The sequence below is a fragment of the Alnus glutinosa genome, chromosome 1, assembly GCF_958979055.1.
Source record: "Alnus glutinosa chromosome 1, dhAlnGlut1.1, whole genome shotgun sequence".
In the NCBI taxonomy this organism is placed as follows: domain Eukaryota; kingdom Viridiplantae; phylum Streptophyta; class Magnoliopsida; order Fagales; family Betulaceae; genus Alnus; species Alnus glutinosa.
The window spans coordinates 6,511,815-6,529,849 of record NC_084886.1 but is presented as its reverse complement, the minus strand read 5'-3'; the positions used below and the strand labels follow the sequence as shown (position 1 = coordinate 6,529,849).

General features: G+C 36.4%; 3 protein-coding genes and 1 pseudogene across 4 annotated transcripts; 1 reads left to right on the top strand and 3 right to left on the bottom strand.

Moving 5' to 3' along the window:
• Nucleotides 1-785: 785 nt before the first annotated feature.
• LOC133868933 (phosphate transporter PHO1 homolog 3-like) lies at nucleotides 786-5,318 on the top strand. Its single transcript, XM_062305931.1, has 13 exons — nucleotides 786-1,428; nucleotides 1,555-1,882; nucleotides 1,971-2,019; nucleotides 2,284-2,355; nucleotides 2,557-2,686; nucleotides 2,812-2,932; nucleotides 3,023-3,269; nucleotides 3,841-3,945; nucleotides 4,045-4,089; nucleotides 4,185-4,334; nucleotides 4,416-4,694; nucleotides 4,776-4,912; nucleotides 5,051-5,318. The coding sequence occupies exons 1-13, from the start codon at nucleotides 840-842 to the stop codon at nucleotides 5,148-5,150; spliced, it is 2,352 nt and encodes a 783-aa protein (XP_062161915.1). The 5' UTR covers nucleotides 786-839; the 3' UTR covers nucleotides 5,151-5,318.
• A 2,317-nt stretch (nucleotides 5,319-7,635) lies between these two features.
• Nucleotides 7,636-8,655, bottom strand: LOC133858438 (uncharacterized). The gene has a single exon (XM_062293908.1). The coding sequence runs from the start codon at nucleotides 8,575-8,577 to the stop codon at nucleotides 7,936-7,938; it is 642 nt and encodes a 213-aa protein (XP_062149892.1). The 5' UTR covers nucleotides 8,578-8,655; the 3' UTR covers nucleotides 7,636-7,935.
• Nucleotides 8,656-9,603: 948 nt separating this feature from the next.
• LOC133863505 (phosphate transporter PHO1 homolog 10-like) lies at nucleotides 9,604-12,829 on the bottom strand (annotated as a pseudogene).
• A 2,409-nt stretch (nucleotides 12,830-15,238) lies between these two features.
• Nucleotides 15,239-17,602, bottom strand: LOC133858437 (uncharacterized). 2 transcript variants are annotated; one of them, XM_062293906.1, is made up of 3 exons: nucleotides 17,245-17,596; nucleotides 16,546-16,619; nucleotides 15,239-15,755 (listed from the first exon to the last, which is right to left on the bottom strand). In XM_062293906.1, the coding sequence occupies exons 1-3, from the start codon at nucleotides 17,494-17,496 to the stop codon at nucleotides 15,668-15,670; spliced, it is 414 nt and encodes a 137-aa protein (XP_062149890.1). In that variant the 5' UTR covers nucleotides 17,497-17,596; the 3' UTR covers nucleotides 15,239-15,667. The 2 variants fall into 2 exon arrangements, with proteins under 2 accessions (XP_062149890.1, XP_062149891.1); XM_062293907.1 differs by lacking the exon at nucleotides 15,239-15,755 and adding an exon at nucleotides 16,023-16,383 and having other exon boundaries at nucleotides 17,245-17,602.
• Between the last annotated feature and the right edge of the window lie 433 nt (nucleotides 17,603-18,035).

Sequence of the window (18,035 nt, the reverse complement as noted above, 5' to 3'; positions counted from 1 at the left end):
ACCCACTGTAATGTGCCCTCGGACTTTTAGAATTAATGTTAGTAGCTTTGTTTCTCCATTAAAAAAAAATAAAAATAAAAATAAAAAGCATGCATTTGATGCGCCAAAGACTGAAACTATTCTAATTATCAAACTTTTATATTTCAAATTTTGTGAATGTCATAACGCAAAAAAAATTAAAAAAAAAATTAAAAAAAAAAACCCAAGTTTTGATACTAATTTATTATGACTAATTCATTTTTCAAATCACCAAAAAGGTACAAAATAAGTCAATCACATCAAAATACGAAGATTTTTTTTTTTTTTTTTTTTTTTTTTTATTTTACATGTCCAGCAGGAGGGTGGGAGAGAGATTCGAACTAGTGACCTCCATTTCTTGAGGCGTGGTTTTCAGCCAATTGACCTACCCCTCGGAGACAAATACAAAGATTTATTAATATTTCCATATTTCACTCTCATACAAAATATCATTTTTTTTTAGAAGGAGACGTGTTATAAATTCTCTCTATGATCGTCCTTCTCGATCTTCTCGTGGCCAGCGGAAAATTGGTGAAAAAGAAAAAAAAAAAGAGAGGGAAAAGTCTCACGGTTCGTTCTTGGCAGACAGCATGTATAGAAAAATCTCACGTACGGAATATCATTTATAGAAAATCTGAAGGCAAAAATTTGACCCACTTGAGTGACTTTGAGTTGATAGAAAACACAAGTCAATTTAAGTTAGTTCATCTCAACTTGTGCATATAAATCTCGTTAGTTATCAAGGGGTTCTCTTCCCACACATTAAATCAAAAAACTATCCAGCATCCCACTGTTTTACTGCACTTAGAGGCTAGAAAAACATGAAATTTGGGAAGGAATTCACGGCACAAATGGTGCCGGAATGGCAAGAAGCATACATGGATTATAATTATCTCAAAACCCTTTTGAAAGAAATCCAACGCTTCAAGCAAAGAAACCGGCCACCAGCCACACCGGCCGGCCTAAAGCAAAAGGCCACACTTTACAGAGCTTTTAGTGGCCTGACACAAAGATACAACCAACCCAAGAGCCCCAGCCCATCCACCCCTGATCATGACATTGAAACCCAAGCCATTCTGGTTAAATCCGTGAACCGGGATGGCTCCCAAAGCTGTCAGACTACGTTTCTCATGGCCGCTGAAGATGGCGGAGAATATGAGTTAGTTTACTTCAGGAGGCTGGATGATGAATTCAATAAAGTGGACAAGTTTTACAGGTCCATGGTAGAGGAGGTGATGAAGGAAGCGGCGACGCTGAATAAGCAAATGGATGCTTTGATTGCTTTTCGAATCAAAGTGGAGAATCCTCGAGGTGGGTTTGACTGGTCAGTGGAGATGACTCGTCTCGCTTCAGATGTTGCAGCTTCAACAGCTGCGTTGTCGGCTTCTACACCAAGTGGAGCCAGAGCAAGTATATATAGTGAAGTTTGCTTTTATTCTATTTTCGATCTGATATATATGTTGCTGATCATGTTAAGACAGTTTTTGTTTTGCTTTTAGAATTCTGCATTAACCAAACTAAATGGTGTGTGAGCAGGAAGAGTTGCCATGGGCATGGATGTGATTGAAGAGAGTGGGCCGAGCAGCCGTGGACAATCAGATGAATCGAGTGACGAAAAAGATGTCAAGTCTTTGAAGCCGCCGAACAACATCAGGGCCACTAGACCGGCTCCACTTGAAGTACTTAAGCATGTGAAGATGAACAACACTCTGGAGACTCCTCGCTCAACCATTAAAGGATTCCTCAATTACCCTATGCAGACAGAGCTGAAATTCAGCAGGGAAAATCTCAAGAAAGTCGAAGAAAAACTTAAGCTGGCTTTTGTTGAATTTTACCAGAAGCTTCGGCTTCTAAGGAGCTATAGGTGCTTGTTAATTAATTTGTATTAATATTTTATTAGCTTTCATTCTGTTTCTTCTAAATTCAGATAATATTTGCTATGAATGATGCAGCTTCTTGAATACACTGGCATTTTCAAAGATCATGAAGAAATATGATAAGGTACTCCTGCCCCACAAGAACAAAAAAAAAAAAAAAAAAGTAAATTAGAAAATTTCTCTTACAATTGATATCGAGCATTATTATTACATTTAGAGAATTTTACAAACAATTAAGATATTGCAAGCTTAGAAGAGGAAATTAAGAAGAACAAAAAGCTACAGTCGTTTGCTCTTTTCCTACAGGCCGGGTTTGGAAGTTGATTTTTTTATATATATATATTGGAAATTGATTTTGGTTCTTAATACTTTTAGCCTAATACTGCAGATCACTTCAAGGCATGCAGCAAAATCTTACATGAAAATGGTGGATAACTCCTTCCTTGGCAGCTCTGATGAGGTGAGATTTCTATATTCATAAGAGAGAGAGAGAGAGAGAGAGAGAGAGAGAGAGAGAGAGAGAGAGAGAGAGAGAGAGAGAGAGAGAGAGAGATGTATGGGGAGACATGCGCGCAGACCATTTAATCTCGAAACTACTCAAACTTTAGGCTTAATTAATTTCCTTCTAATCTGGTATGCCATAATTTGCCATTGGGAGAAGGTCACCAAGCTTATGGAAAGGGTTGAAGCTACATTCATCAAGCATTTCTCCAACTCTAACCGCACTAAAGCCATCAACATCTTAAGACCCAAGGCAAAGAGAGACAAACATAGGATAACATTTTCCATGGGTAAGATCGATCTCTAATTTATATATATATATATATATATATATAGTATGCTTTGAACTTCATGGAAAATTCGGATATCCATTTCTTTCCCTTGAATCTGGTCATTAATTCGAAAAAAAAATCAGGTTTTTTTGCTGGGTGCACAGCAGCTCTGATAGTAGCTCTTGTTTTGATCATACGTGCCCGCGGTATCATGAATATGGAGGGGGGCACCCAGTACATGGAGAACATGTTTCCCCTTTACAGGTAACTTAATTTGATTTCTTCTTAATCTCAACTTGTACGATTAAATTTCCAAATAAAATATATAAAACGTACGCTCTTGTCGATCTGCAGCTTGTTTGGGTTTATAGTTCTGCACATGCTGATGTACGCCGCAAATATATACTTCTGGAGGCGGTACCGAGTCAATTATTCATTCATATTTGGATTCAAGGAAGGAACCGAGGTGGGCTACCTTGAAGTTCTTCTCCTCAGTTTTGGTCTTGCGGCGCTTGCACTCGCCAGCGTGCTCTCAAACCTTGACATGCATTCGCCACATTACAATGCCTTCACTGAGCTTTTACCTCTCAACTTGGTTTTTGTAAGATTATATACTACTTTTTTTTTTTTTTTTTTTTCACATTTAGGCTCCGTTTGGTTAGGTATAAAATATTTTTAAAGAATTTTTAAATGTTTTCTACTAAAACTATTTTATGATGTTTGGCGCGTATAGAAAATCTCAAATTTTTTATTTTTTATTTTCATTCAATCATATTAACCTATAAAAATTAATTTTTATCCACAAAATATAAATAATTAAAAAAAAATTAACCTAATAATTTGAGTTCCCGACAGTGGTCTAGTGATGGTCCGATGGTGGCTAACAGTGGCTCAGGGGGGTATATGGGGTGATACGACGGTTTGAGAATGAAAAACTAAAACTCGAAAAATGGTTTACAAAATTTAAAAATGTAAATTATTTTTCAAAATTAAAAAAGTTTTTTTGGTCAAATTGGAAATATTTTCTGTTTGATTGTTATTTTCGGTCGTACCAAATATCAAAAAAAATATAGTAAATATTTTTCAAAAAATATTTTACTCAGAAACAAAAGGAGCCTTAACTTCTAATGCATACACGTACTGAACCTGATCCTGTCTTTCTGTGCATGCAGCTTGTGCTTATCATATTTTTCTGCCCATTCAACATAATGTATCGCACAGGTCGTTTCTTCTTCCTCACATGTCTCTTCCACTGTATCTGTGCTCCTTTGTACAAGGTAAAAAATGGTCGATAAAGATAATTATAATTGAACTGCGGTGACTTGGTGGGTGTGGGTGTGTATTATTTAACATTTGCGACTTTCTTTCCACTGCAGGTCACACTCCCAGATTTCTTCTTGGCAGATCAGTTGACTAGCCAGGTTAGCAAAATGGCATATGCTCTGAATCAATCTACAAATTTCCTTTTTCTTTCGCCCATCAAGAAATTCGCTCTATTGATCATTATTTTGTTCAGGTGCAAGCCCTTAGAAGTCTTGAGTTCTACATTTGCTACTATGGTTGGGGAGACTACAAACATAGACACAACACTTGCAAAAAAAGCACCGTATTCAAAACTTTCTGTTTCATTGTTGCTGTGATTCCATACTGGTCTCGACTCCTTCAGGCATGCACTGAACTTACCTTCTTCTACTCGAATGATATGATTATTGCTGCAGACACTTATACATCCCTTTTTCTTCTTCAGTGCATCCGTCGCCTGTATGAAGAGAGAGATTCTATGCAGGGATATAACGGGCTGAAATATTTTCTGACAATTGTGGCTGTTTGCATGAGGACAGCTTACAGTCTTAACAAGGGATTGGGTTGGAGAGCTTTAGCCTGGATTTTCTCAGCCGGTGCAGCAATTGTTAGTACGTACTGGGACCTCTGTATTGACTGGGGGCTTCTTCAACGGCAATCGAAGAACCGCTGGTTGAGAGACAAGCTCCTAATACCTCACAAAAGTGTATATTTTGGAGCCATGGTGAGCAAATATGACTTTACATTAGGAGGGTTTGCATAAAAAATTCTGACACTAACAATCTTTAAGTTCACGACAATGCAGGTGTTGAATGTTTTACTGAGGTTTGCTTGGTTGCAAACTGTAGTGGAGTTGAAGGTGTCTTTCTTACATACAGAGTCCTTAATCACCATTGTAGCCAGCCTAGAGATCATTCGTCGTGGGATATGGAATTTCTTCAGGTAACCAACATTTTCAGTCAAATTTTGATATTATATTCCTACATGTTAATATAGGCTAAAGATTTATGCATAAGATGTGGGATGGCTTGTTGAGAGTTGGTGCAAGTTATGAGCTTCTAAATTTTGGTGATTTATCAGGTTGGAGAATGAGCATTTGACTAATGTTGGCAAGTACCGAGCATTCAAGTCTGTACCGCTACCCTTCAACTATGATGAAGACGACGACAAGGATGAGTAGGCTGTCGCGGACTGCATTTAGAAGAAAAAAAAGGGGCAAACACTACTTATCTCAAGGTTGTAGCACCAAGTGTACTAATGATTTGTTCAATTTGAAAAAGCAAATAAAAGCTTTTCTCTAGGGATCTAAATGACAATTTGTTTTCAATAAACAAGCCAATGATCATAAGGCCACTAATCTTTTTTTTTTTTTTTGATAAGTACGTTGATTTTATTGAAAAAAAAGCGCGCCGACATACATAGAAAGTATATACAGAAGAACCACAACTGACCCGAAAAAACCCGAACAACCCTGCAAAACAGCCCCCAAGACAAAACCTAGAAAACAAAGAAACAACCAAAAGACTACCAGCAAAAGAAATCAAATGGCACCCACAAGGCCAATAGGCGCCCCTACGACCTATTGGCCTTGTCACTCCTACACCTCGAAGAAGCTTTGATGTCTCCGTAGTTTACGGAATTTTGCAAATTCCGAAGCTCTCCCTTACTCTCGCTTTTCTTGCTCTCAATCATCTCGCCCCAAATCTCCCGATGCTTTTGTCTCTATTCTTTAGTCACCAACGGATACATCTATAAGATCTTCCCCCAGAGCTCTGCCTTAGATTCTCCAACAATTCTTCTCCCAATTCTAATCTTTGGTTGAGCAAAACCTTAGTTATGATCTTTCCTTTTTTATAAGTAAACCAAATTTATTAGAAGCACATAGGGCACAACCCAAGAAAGTATACAAGAGAAAACACTCCATAAGATCATGAACAAGGAAAAAGCACAAAAATATAAAAAGTTAAAGGCATAAAAAAGGACATTAACGTAACAGAGATTCACTCGAAGAAATATTTGAGGTATTTTTTGTGACATGATTTTCAAATCAAGCTGATTGCATTCTCACAGCAAATCAAGGTATTTTGTGACTTTCAAGGTCGCAGAAAGTTAAAACCAGATGACGTAAATCATAAAAGAACCATGCCAAAAGAAAACCGAGAGTTCCATAAATTCAAGCAGCCATATGGAAGCATTGTAGCATACTATAAGATAACTGATTTGCCTTTTTAGCTGCAAGCAGGATCCCAAATCAAGGTAGAACAAGATACTTGACCAGGCTGAGCAGGCCTTGGCAGATCATTCTTACAACCCAGAATCCCAAAAGACCTAATTTTCCAGAAAGCATAACATTGTCGACAATTGCAACAAGCACTTCTCATTCACTACAATTGACAAACCTTAGCTCAAATTCAAAGGGCACATATCTTTTAAAAATCCAAAATAACACTAAAACTCTTTTCTGGCTAACATCAACCTGTAGTAGATCTCCATGACTCATGCAAAGAAAACAGAGATAAGCAACAATGGACAGTCTAATTACCTAAATAACTTAGAACTTTGCAGTTGACCAGTAGAATCCTCATTTTTTACTTTTGATGCGTTCGCAAACCCCACAAGCAACACCTGTCAGTTTAAGCAGCATGGAATCTTTTGTACACATGATGGCCTTAGCTACACAAGCTAAGTTTTAATTACTTTCAACACAAAACAGAGAAAATTATGAAGGGGAGGGGAAAACAATGTGCTCATGCAACATGAAATATTTGGAACAGAAACCCCACCCCTATAATAGCAATCATATCCACAATAACCTACAACAATAGCTTGGAACAGCATTAGTAACGTTAAATGCAGGACGTGACAGAAAATCAAACTCCCAAAAGTCTAAAATCAAGAGAAAATTAATGTGAAATAAAGTGTCACGCTATAAGGCAAGGGACGTGAAAGGTTTGCAGAAACTCATAAACTAACTACAGCCCCCAATAACAAGCTCAGAGCGATGCTAAACACGTGAAATGCAGTAGACGCCCATAAGGGAATGGTTAAGATGCGAATATTCACCAAGCAATTGCATAAACTAACATGCCCGATAAAAGCATCCAGCAAACATATGAAGTGCATCATTTGATATGAAATTTAAGCAAAGACATGGTTCTTACACCTGTTTTTATTACAGGTTACCAATTTCAAAGCAATCAAATGGTACAGACACACTAAAGAGCCCAGACAACTAACTGAAAGAGAAGGATCCAGACAGGTTCCAACAAACTAATACAAATACAGTCTCCGCTGATGGTTAACATACTAATCTTTACTAAGTAAAAAATCTAAAATTCAATCAATATGCCAACCCGCACAAGATAACCAACAAGTCAGACGAGACACAGAAGTGCGTCAAAGCACAGAGAAGGGAGATGTACGGACTAGCCGTGGAAATCGAATTGCCACGTATTATAACAATTGTCTCTAAAAAACACCATCAAATTGCAAATAACCTAACAGAACCCAGTAATACACCATCAAATATTATAACAATTTCAAGAAGCTCCTTTCGATATTCCAAATGAAATCAGAGAAAAAAAAAAAACCCCAGCAGCATGGAAGTAATATAACAGAAACAGTATACACGAACAGTTGAACAAAGAAGCAATAATAAGGTAAGCTGAATAAAATGAGACTGCAAGAGACCCTTTCTGTTATATCTTTGCACTTTGTAAGTACCAACATACATAAAAATTTTCAATTTTGTTATTCTGAAGCCAAAAAAAAGTGATAGAAGCTCAATCACTTCCAATCACCACGATTTCCTAATTGTCTCTAAAAAAGGGGAGAAAACTCCGAAATAATTCTCTTTTATCGCTGCTCATACCGGCAAAATAGAACCCAAAAAGTACAAGAAATCGATATTTTCATTTATGATGAAACAGATTAAAAAAAGAAAAAGCACCTAACCGCCTCAATTGTCAATTAGAAGCCTCTCTCTTCTCCGAAACCTTCGAATCCAAACCCGTATTTAGGTCCGAACCCCCAGAAGAAGCTTCCTTCTCCTTCTCCTTCTCCATTTCCAATTCCTTCACGACCTCCTCCTCGGCCATCTTCTCGGCCCTGAGTATCGGCTCGTAGTAGTCGGCGTGAGCCTCCATGCACTTCTTCAACGCCCCAGTCACCTCCGAGCACTTCTCCACCAAGTCCTCCTTGTTCTTCTCGGCCTCCTCCACGCAATTTTCCCACGCTATAAAGCTCTCCCTGCACCCACCTCCCTTCATGAACAAGCAGAACCCACACTCTCCCTCTTCTTCGCCTTCTTCTCCATTCTCAGGGACCTCCTTCTCCGATTGCTCCAATTCTTCTTGGACTTTCTCTTCTTCTGGGGTTAGGGTGGTGCCGATTGACGGATCCAAGGGCTCAGCTGAAGCCGGGTTTTCCAGGGTATTGGATTCGGGGGTTTCCGATTTAGGGTCTAGGGTTTTGGAATTAGAATCGGACATTCTACTGTTTTCTGAGTTGGGCGGCGAGTCGGGCTTCTGAGAGTCGCTGGGAATCGCTGAGTCAGCGCTGGGACTGTCGCTAGGGTTTGTTGTGGTGGAAGAGAACACGCTTCCCATGGCTGCTTAAAACCTCTAAAACCCTTGCGAAAGGTCTTCGAGCTCCGTTTTTTTTTTTTTTTTTTTTTTATTATTATTATTATTATTATTGTTATTAATTTTTGAGTTCGTTTCTTTCATGGCGAATTAACAAACGGACATCTAGCAGAATTTATTTGCAAGTCTCCAGGGTTTACGCTATGCGTACTAGGCAATGGGATCAGGGACTCCTCGTGCTTACCACGCAAGTCTCTCAGCCGTCCACTTTAATTTGGTCGGCTTTTTTCCGAGTACTCTTTATTTTATCTTTTTATAATTGACGTAATTTTTTAAATTACATTTGAATTAAAATTTAATAATATTTCATTTTAAATTTAATAATAATTTTAAAAATCACATTAACTTTTGAAGATAGAAAAAATAGCCCCTAAAATTATTTCAGCTTGTTTTTTTTTTTTTTGGAAAAAATTTGGACGGAAATAAAATTCTCTTTATTTCAACTGAAATAGAAATAGATCTATTTTACTTAAATTTTATGTATTTAATTGTGTAAATATTATTACATTCTTAATATCTTATATTATTTAAAATTTTAAATAATACTACACTATATATTAAAGATAAAACATGATATTACACTATAAAGAGGATCCTTTTAATTTAAGGAGCAGACTAACAAATGATCATCTTCACTAAGTGCACTAAGAACCTGTCTTCAAAGGATAGCTCAATCTGCTAAAAATCATGTCTCATGAAGCGGAGTTTACTAGTTCGAATCCTCCCTCCCCCTTTTGTATGGACATGTCAAAAAAAAAAAAAAAAAAAAAAAGTGCACTAGGATCCTTTGATTTGCTTTCTAATAAACTGAGATTGATTTATGAAGAAGTGGTTTAATTCTCTTACACATCTTTTATCCATCTCCGCACAAGAAATGTGTAAATTTACCATTGAATCTATGGGATCACATCCCTTATTAATTTCCATCTAAGAGATGTGCAAATTTACCATTGAATCTATTGGACCACATAATTCAATATTAAATTTGCAAAGAGAATGACAACATGATACACATCTCTACTTCAAATTATTTATTTTTTTTCGGACGAGATTTTAAACACAAGTTATCGGAAAGATCAAGGCATGACATGAGCCTAAGGCTAGTGAAATCCAAAGATCGTAGTGGCTTTAGGAATTGTTGCTCCATGAATCCATGTTCAACAGCATAAATGTTGGGCCTTCGTCCATAACAGGAGGTTTTCTATGTATATATCGAGATACCAAAGACTAAATAAAGTTTTTCAAGACTAGGGATCACCCTCAACGCAAAGGCATTTGCATCATGGCCTATGGCCTTTGGTGGACAACTGCATTTTCATTGTGTTGATGCTTAATCATCTGTCTTCTTCTTCTTCTTCTTCATCGTCATCAGTCTCTTGGTAACTGAAAGGAAGCGGGACTGACTTGAATGCGTGGTACTTGCCAACATTGTTTAGGTGCTCGTTTTCCAACCTGATTGAATAAACAAGGTTCAAGCACAAACAAGTTAGTAACAACCACTTAATTTGGCTTTCCTTAAAGCCTACTCTATCAGATTGTCACGATTTTGAGCTACATATGATAACTGTATCAGCCCTCTAGCCATTGATTGCATGAGAACTCAAAAATAGTGGTGTACTTGAGCTCTATGTGCTTTAATGATGGCTTTTTTATGTGTTGTGAGATTAAGACAAACTGGTCACTTAGGAGGGTGTTGGTAGAACTTAAGAGCAAAACCAAACTCTACAAATATGCATTGATTCTGATCTCAAAAAAGATACAATACCTGAAGAAGCTCCAAATGCCACGGCGAATAATTTCTATGCAGGAAATGAGTGTTGTTATGGCCATTTTATGGAGGGATTGCAATCTGAATCCTAACACCAATTGCATCCAAGCAAGTCGCAGCACTATATTCAAGACCTGCTATGAAAGCCCACAAACAAATTGGGTTAATGGGAAGAACAATGACAAAAAAATTAAATCTTCTCAAATCCAGAATGAAGAATACCATAGCTGCAAAGTAGACACTCTTGTGTGAAACTAGAAGTTTATCTCTCAAATATTTGTTCTTTGATTGCCTTCGCAGAAGCCCCCAGTCTACAACAATATCCCAGTATGTATTTAACGTTACTGCAATAGAAGAGCTGACTAAAGCTAACACCAACCAGGTCATTCCCTTCTTTAGTTCAAAAGCTGTTCTAATAAGAATTGCAACAATGGTCGAGCAGTACTTTAAAGCATTGAACCCGTGCATTGCATCTTTGTCTTCACAAAATCGTCGAATGCACTACAAAATGACATGCACCATCTGTCAGTGTTTTTCTACTTCTCTTTTTTTTAAAAAAAATAAAAAAAATCCCAAGTATTTAGTCCTGCAATGGAACTGGATGCACGAGCATTAGGTAGTTGGACATAGAGCCATTGCAGTTTCTGAATGGGATCATATTTTATGAACTAGTTTCTAACAGGGGAAGAAAAATCCTCTTAAGCTGCACCTATGCCTCTGTTTCTGTTTCGCTAGGATTTAATTATACAAGCTTAAATGGAAACGTGATTGATGCAGTACTAATCAAGATATTGGTAGTCAAAATCTGGAAAGTCAGATAGTATGAACGAATGCATGACCCACGGAGGTTGAGTCATAAGTCAAGCTCAGTGGTCTCCAAACAGCAAGCCAGCCACTTTTTTTTTTTTTTTGATAAGTAATTGGCCCAATGGGGAGGGGGAAGGCAAGCCAACCACTTTTAAGAACAAACAAACACTCGCACATTTGAATTTCATGACACATGTATTTTCAGTGGTGCAAGTAGAACAGAGAAATCAGCATCATGCACGACATCTTTCTACCCAGAAATAAAAGTCTCCTCTAAACTAGTTATAGAATCATCAAAGAATTCAAGGGATGAATAGCACTTAAACGGAACATAATATATACTTAACCTAACCTTATAATTATGGGATTCTATACTCATCAAAATTATGGGATTCTATCACATATCCACTTCCACAATGCATCATAAGTAGCACACTCGGAACATAAAGAAAAGAAAGTTCAATGATACCTGTAGGAAGCGCAGCCAAAATGGTATAACAGAGACAATGAAATAGAAGGTATTATAGACACCATGACTACGGCACTTGTTTTGCCTCCTTGAGTATTCTCCCAATCCATAGTAGCAAATGTATAACTCAAAAATCCTAAAGGCCTGGACCTGAGGTCAAACAGCAGCAAACAGCATAATAAAAATATAAAGTCATAGATACTCAGTATTGCAGCCAATTAAATGCATGGAAGTGTAAAAACCTGGCTAGTAAGCTGGTCTGCCAAGAAAAAATCTGGTAGAGTAACCTGCAAGGAAAGACAATCGAGAATGATATCTAATTCATCTTAGGAATGTTATCTAGTAATTGACATTCCATTACCTGGTAGAGAGGGGCACAAATACAGCGGAAGATACATTTAATGAAGAAGAAACGACTTGAACGGAATATGATGTTGAAAGGGCAGAAGGTGATGACAAACACAAACTGCAGACAAGAAGATTGAAGTTAATCTGGGGAAGTTTTGTATTATGCATTTAACTGGAACACCAGACCAAAGTTTGGTGAGAAAAAGAAAATTGGCCATAATCATGTAGCAGCAATTAGTTGTGACAAACACGTTTAAAGTACTCTAGAAAAGAAAAAATTTCGTACTTTATAAGTCTTACAGTAAGTAAGCCCAGAGGAACCAGTTCAGTGACTGTCTTGTAGTCTTGAGTATTTGAGTCCATGTCCAGGTGCAAGTTTGCAAGGAAACCAGCTGATGAAAGTACTTCAAGACCAGCGCTGAGGAGGAAAACTTCTCAATAGCCCAACTCAGTTCCTCGCTTGAAACCAAATATAAATGGATGGTTGACCCGATAACGCCTCCAGTCTCCAGAAGTATATGTTTGCCCCATACACGAGCATATGTATACATGAGCATATGTAGAACAATATATGCAAATAAACTGAAAGGAAATTCACATTGTTAAAGAGAAAAGCAGGCTGGATGAAAAGTTGAAAAAGGGCTTTATTCATATGGATTAGTGGATACAAGTTTCAGGGAGGTTTTTAGTTACTTGTATAGTGGGAAAATGTTTTCCATGTACTCGGTGCCCTCCTCCTTATCCATAAGATTATGAGCTTCTATTCTTAAAACAATAGCAACCAGTAGAGCGATTGAGCAACCCGAAAAGAAACCCAAAGTTAACAAGATGAAAAATGAAAGTTAATTAATGCAGGCCTTAGAACCACAACTACAACTCAACCTTGAAAAAGCATATACAAAATTGTCAAAGCCATGTCGATGTGAACTTGGGTGCAATAATCTCTCAATTAAAAATGTTAAATTTTTCAAAATAAATTTCTCAAATAAGAGACGATGGCACATTTTTTTAAATAATAAATTACATAAGATTGCAACACATCATTTGAAAAGTAAATTTTTTTAAAAAAAAATTGAAAAGTGTAGCATTTGTCATAATCGTTGATGATGCATTACTTATGTAATAATTATAAAAAAATTTATGACAATTTAAGCCATATTTTATATTTGGAAAAATGCAAAATTTGTCATCGTAGTTTATCTAATTTGCAATTAGTTTTCTATGGTATTAAAATAAACTCAGAGGTCTTTAAAGTATGCCAAAACACAATTTACTTCATGCAATCAATTTAATAGATTCCGATAGTGTGACATGTCAAATCCAATAAATTGTATGCTTTTTTCTTACCATTTTTTTTTTTTTTTTAATTTTACGTAATGCTAAAAGAAAGACCCGTATTTCTCTAATTCTCTTGTGTCCTTTCAAAATTAATGTGACTTTTAAAATCACCATTGAATTTGCAATAAACCACTATTAAATTTTGATCCAAAAATAATTATTAAAACCTCATCAATAAAAAAAAAAAAAACAAAGAAGACATAAATCTTTTTTTTGCATTACTCATTTTTTACTTCATTCTTTACGTGCAGGGAGCTGGGGATACAATACATAACACCTAGGTAGTGCCCTCGATCAAATGCCTTTAAGCACACTTGCATGATGATTCACGGGATTATGCAATTCAAAACAAGTATAACTTGAAACTTGAAGAAACCAAACCATATAATATGATTATGAACTTGTTCTCTTAATGATTTTGCAAATACACAATGGGATAATTTAATAGGTTTTAAGAGAACCTAGAACTTAAATTCTGAGAAAACTTAGACTTTTTAAATTCTAAAGGAACCTAAACCCTTTTCAAACACAAATTAATTTTGCTTACTATTTCAAATTAAATACTCTATTGGTACCTGAATTTTAAGCGTTTTTAAATTTAGTACATGAGTTTTTATTTGTATAATAAGTGGTACCTGAGTTAGGGGTAAAAACCTATTTAGTACCTCTGTAAGATTTTCCGTCCAAATTTTAACGGCTCGCCACGTGTCAACCGCTGAGGTTGACATATGACACTACATAACAAAAAATAAAAATCTTTAAAAACTAATTAAAAATAATAAAATTGAAAAAAAAGAAGAAGAAGAAGGGTGACTCTTAGCCAGTTTGAGGTGGCCGAACTACCCCATCCATAGCAAAAAAATAAAAATAATAATAATTTATGGGTTTTGACCCTTGGGAGCCACGGGGTGATTCGGCCACTCCTAGCTCGGCCGATCTGGGGGTGGCCAAACCACCCCTATGGCCCTAGAGGGTGGTTCAGCCATTCCCAAGGACCAAAACCCATAAAAAAAAAAAAAAAAATTAAAAAAAAAAAAAAAAAAAAAAAAAAAAAAATTAAAAAAAATTTTAAAGGTTTGCCCATGTGGGTGGTTCAGCCACCTCCAAGGGCCAAAGCCAATCATTTTTTATTTTATTTTTCCTCTGCCATGGGATACCCCTCGGCCAAAATGGGAGTGGCCAGCTGGTCCCCCCCCCCCCCCCCCCCCCCCCCTTCATTTTTTTTAAAAAGATTTTTAATTTTTTTATATAGTGCCATATGTCAACTGCTGAGGTTGACACGTGACGATTTGTTAAAATTTAGACGAAAAATCTAACAGAGGTACCAAATGAGTTTTTACCCTTAACTCAGGTACCACCTATAATACAAATGAAAACTCAAGTACTAAATTTAAAAACGCTTAAAGCTTAGGTATCAATGGGGTATTTAACCTACTATTTATTAACTGATAATCCTTTAAATGGGAAACTACATAACTACACAACTCAAACTAAATCAAACTAAAAGACTCGAAGATAAATTCCTACTCTAACTTGGAGACTCTTACACATAACAATAAAAACCTACTATTAAATAACTTATGCACCATAGTGCTATAACTAATTAAAAGACTGACTTAGATAGATAACTACAACTATCCTTATTTAATTAAACTACTCATTCTCTAAGATAAGCTAGGACAAATATAACTTTTCATGAGATATTCTGTCTTGCTAAATCCTCTAGCATGCAAATTCTAATACCATAACAGAACTGGCCAAGAAAAAAGTTCTACGAAATTCCTGGTAATAGCTAATATCTGCCGGTGAGGAAATGTTTTATTTCGATGTAGCTTTTCACCGAGAGCAGCCTACGCCAATTTTAGACTTTTTGTTGATCTTTTGCAAGAACTGCCTGACTAAGAATGTTAGTGTATTGGAACACAACCAAAAGAAGCCAAACAATTTTATGATAATTACAAAATTTCAAGCATAGCCAATTAAGCACCTTGAGCCCAGGCAGAAGTGCAGATCCTAATACTTAAAATACCGTATTATTCTTCCCATATATCTACTCCCATTTAGTCCATTTGCATGGAACCCTTCTAACTATTTAACCAATTAGCTTATCCACAAACCCAGCTTCAGTGGATGATGTTCTCACACTGATAAACATTTAGTAGAAAAGTGTATCGACCATGAAAAGAACAGGCTCAACATAACCTGCACTCCGGGAAGAAATATCCAATATAAACTCCAACAACTTCATGAAGATATGTTCGAAACTGAGAATTTAAAACTCGAATGAGGCCACCAAGGTTCGATCTTCATAGCAGAGAACTTGATCATCTGGTTGAATCATCTTGCTCACCAACATTTCCCCTATCTCCACTGCAACAGTAGAAGTGTTGCAGCTTGACCCGACCACAGCCCCTGCAACAGAGCATTGTACATTGTAAAAACGATAAATCAATGTAACTACAAATTCACTTTTTAATTGTCAATGTAAGTGAATATTTAATTTTTAAGCAGGTATCATAATTGTTGGTCCAAAACAAGCATGAGGTGGTGGATTTATACATAAGCAAACCTGAAATTTTTAGTCATTATTATGCACACGGTTGTTGTATGAGATCGATTGTTTTAGTAAATAAAGGCATAAGGTGGTGCACCACTGCACCATGCTTTCTTTGCCATAAATTCATTCAAATTCATCTTTTCGTCAATGGCTTTCAATAAACAACTTGTTTCAGTTCGTGTCATTATTTATGAAAATCAACCCCTTTCTTTTGCAAAGCCGCAGCCAAACCTTTTCAAGTAAATGCTTTGTCACCTCTATTCGTCTACTCAAACAGAGGCTTCTCAAGTGTGAAGATCATGAACCAAACGAGGCTCAATAACAGAAACCAAGAATGTTCTTTAGTCTCGTTAAAACAGGAGAAACTTGAGTAAATGACAATCTGCCATGCTTTAGTTTTAAATTATGAAAATCCTCCAATCATAACCGGAAGCCAAATTTCCAAGATTCATTTGTTTGTCCGGAAAGGCAAGCTGAGCTAAACTGTATAAAAAAAATCAAACATTGTTACCTAATTTCATCATGTAATTTTAAAAATACATATATTTCTGGAATATATGACTTCCACATGAAACATGAAACATTTGCAGATACCAATATTGGAAAAACACACTTATCAAAAAAAAGTATTGGCTAAATACTTACTTGCACCGCATTATCACAGGAATAGGTTTTAAAGCCTTTGGTCCATTTCTTATGCCTCTCTTATGGGGAGAAGTCTGCATTATATACAAAGCCTTTTAAGTATCATTTTCATATTCAAAATCTCCACACACAAACTAAGGCAGTGAAAATTATCCATTGAATGAAAAGAAACCTCAAACTAATCTAGCACCAAAAAGCTACCAACCCTCGTTGGCTGAAACAGATGAAGATAAACATGGAAAAAAGGACATGTCCAACAGGCAAGTCAGAATCATATAGTCGTTAAAAGAAAGCTTCCAAGAAAAACTCTGATAATGCCTACCCCAACCCACACAAACGAGAATGAAAGAGAGAGAAACTGATAAAACCATACCAAATAATCATCACCCACTAATAACAATCCAAAGACTAATAATTCAGAACACAGAAAGTAATCGTTCAGATATCTTAACCCAAATTAATCTGAAACTATCAATACTCAAAACCCTTAAACTTCGACTCTAACACCCTAAACCCTAAACCCTAAACCCCAAACACAACCATACTCCACATTATCCACCAAACCCAGACCTCCAAATCCAAAAACTCAATACTTACAAATGTTCATTTAAGAGAGAGAGAGAGAATCAAACTCTGAAGTGCCGAAGTAGAAAACGAAGAAACTGAAGTGATAATGATAACTGATGAGTCACAAGTTACCTTCTTTTTGGGAACAGCCATAAGCTCCATAGATCCACCATAAGGAAAATTCGAGAACCCCAATCCGAATCCGATGTTGTTGTTGTTGTCGTCACAGTTTTGATCGAACTCAGGCAAAACGCACGGTGGAGATGTGACCCCGCGGTGAATGACCCCATCTAACGGCGGAGGCAGGGCCATGGCGTGGCTCAACCTCCGAAGCCCTAACACGCAGCTCATGCTCCCCCTGGCGCTCCTTAGCATCGCCGCCATTCTCACCGCCACCGCTCACGGACTAGTTGCTAGTTGGTCGGCCACTAAGCCACAGTAGGAAATAGAGGCGTCGTAGGTTAATAACCAGAAAAGGGCAAGTGGAAAATGACGCCAAAATTGAAAAATCCATTTAATACTTCGGTTAATTTTAAAGGCATGTTTGGGTGATTTTTGTTTTTTAAAATAAAAAATTTTTAAATGTTGTTTTTTAGAATTTAAATTTTATTTAGTTTTTATTATCTTTTTTTTAAAAAAAATAAACCATCCTAATATAATTTAAAAAAATAAATTCTCTCAATATTTATAATTTTAAATATTTTTCAAAAAAAGCACAAATCCAAACAAATCCTAAATATTTAATTTTTCTCAAACATGAAGAGGAGCACCTCTTGCTTTAAAGGTTGATAATAATTATATTTAGCTCTTTTCAGTTTCTAACATATGTTTCAAAATAAAATTTTTGTTACAATAAACATTTACATATAAATTGTTAATGTAGCCGATTAAAGTAATTTTTTATTCTTTTCTTTCTCCATTTT

Bases quoted from the DNA above. Each gene is read 5' to 3' on its own strand.
- LOC133858438 (XM_062293908.1), bottom strand. From the start codon at position 8,577: ATGGGAAGCGTGTTCTCTTCCACCACAACAAACCCTAGCGACAGTCCC.
- LOC133868933 (XM_062305931.1), top strand. From the start codon at position 840: ATGAAATTTGGGAAGGAATTCACGGCACAAATGGTGCCGGAATGGCAA. The intron at 2,020-2,283 runs GTACTCCTGCCC...CTAATACTGCAG, and splicing joins TCATGAAGAAATATGATAAG to ATCACTTCAAGGCATGCAGC. The intron at 2,356-2,556 runs GTGAGATTTCTA...CATTGGGAGAAG, and splicing joins TCCTTGGCAGCTCTGATGAG to GTCACCAAGCTTATGGAAAG.
- LOC133858437 (XM_062293906.1), bottom strand. From the start codon at position 17,496: ATGGCGGCGATGCTAAGGAGCGCCAGGGGGAGCATGAGCTGCGTGTTA. The intron at 16,620-17,244 runs GTAACTTGTGAC...TATATAATGCAG, and splicing joins TGGCTGTTCCCAAAAAGAAG to ACTTCTCCCCATAAGAGAGG. The intron at 15,756-16,545 runs GTAAGTATTTAG...GCTCTGTTGCAG, and splicing joins CCTGTGATAATGCGGTGCAA to GGGCTGTGGTCGGGTCAAGC.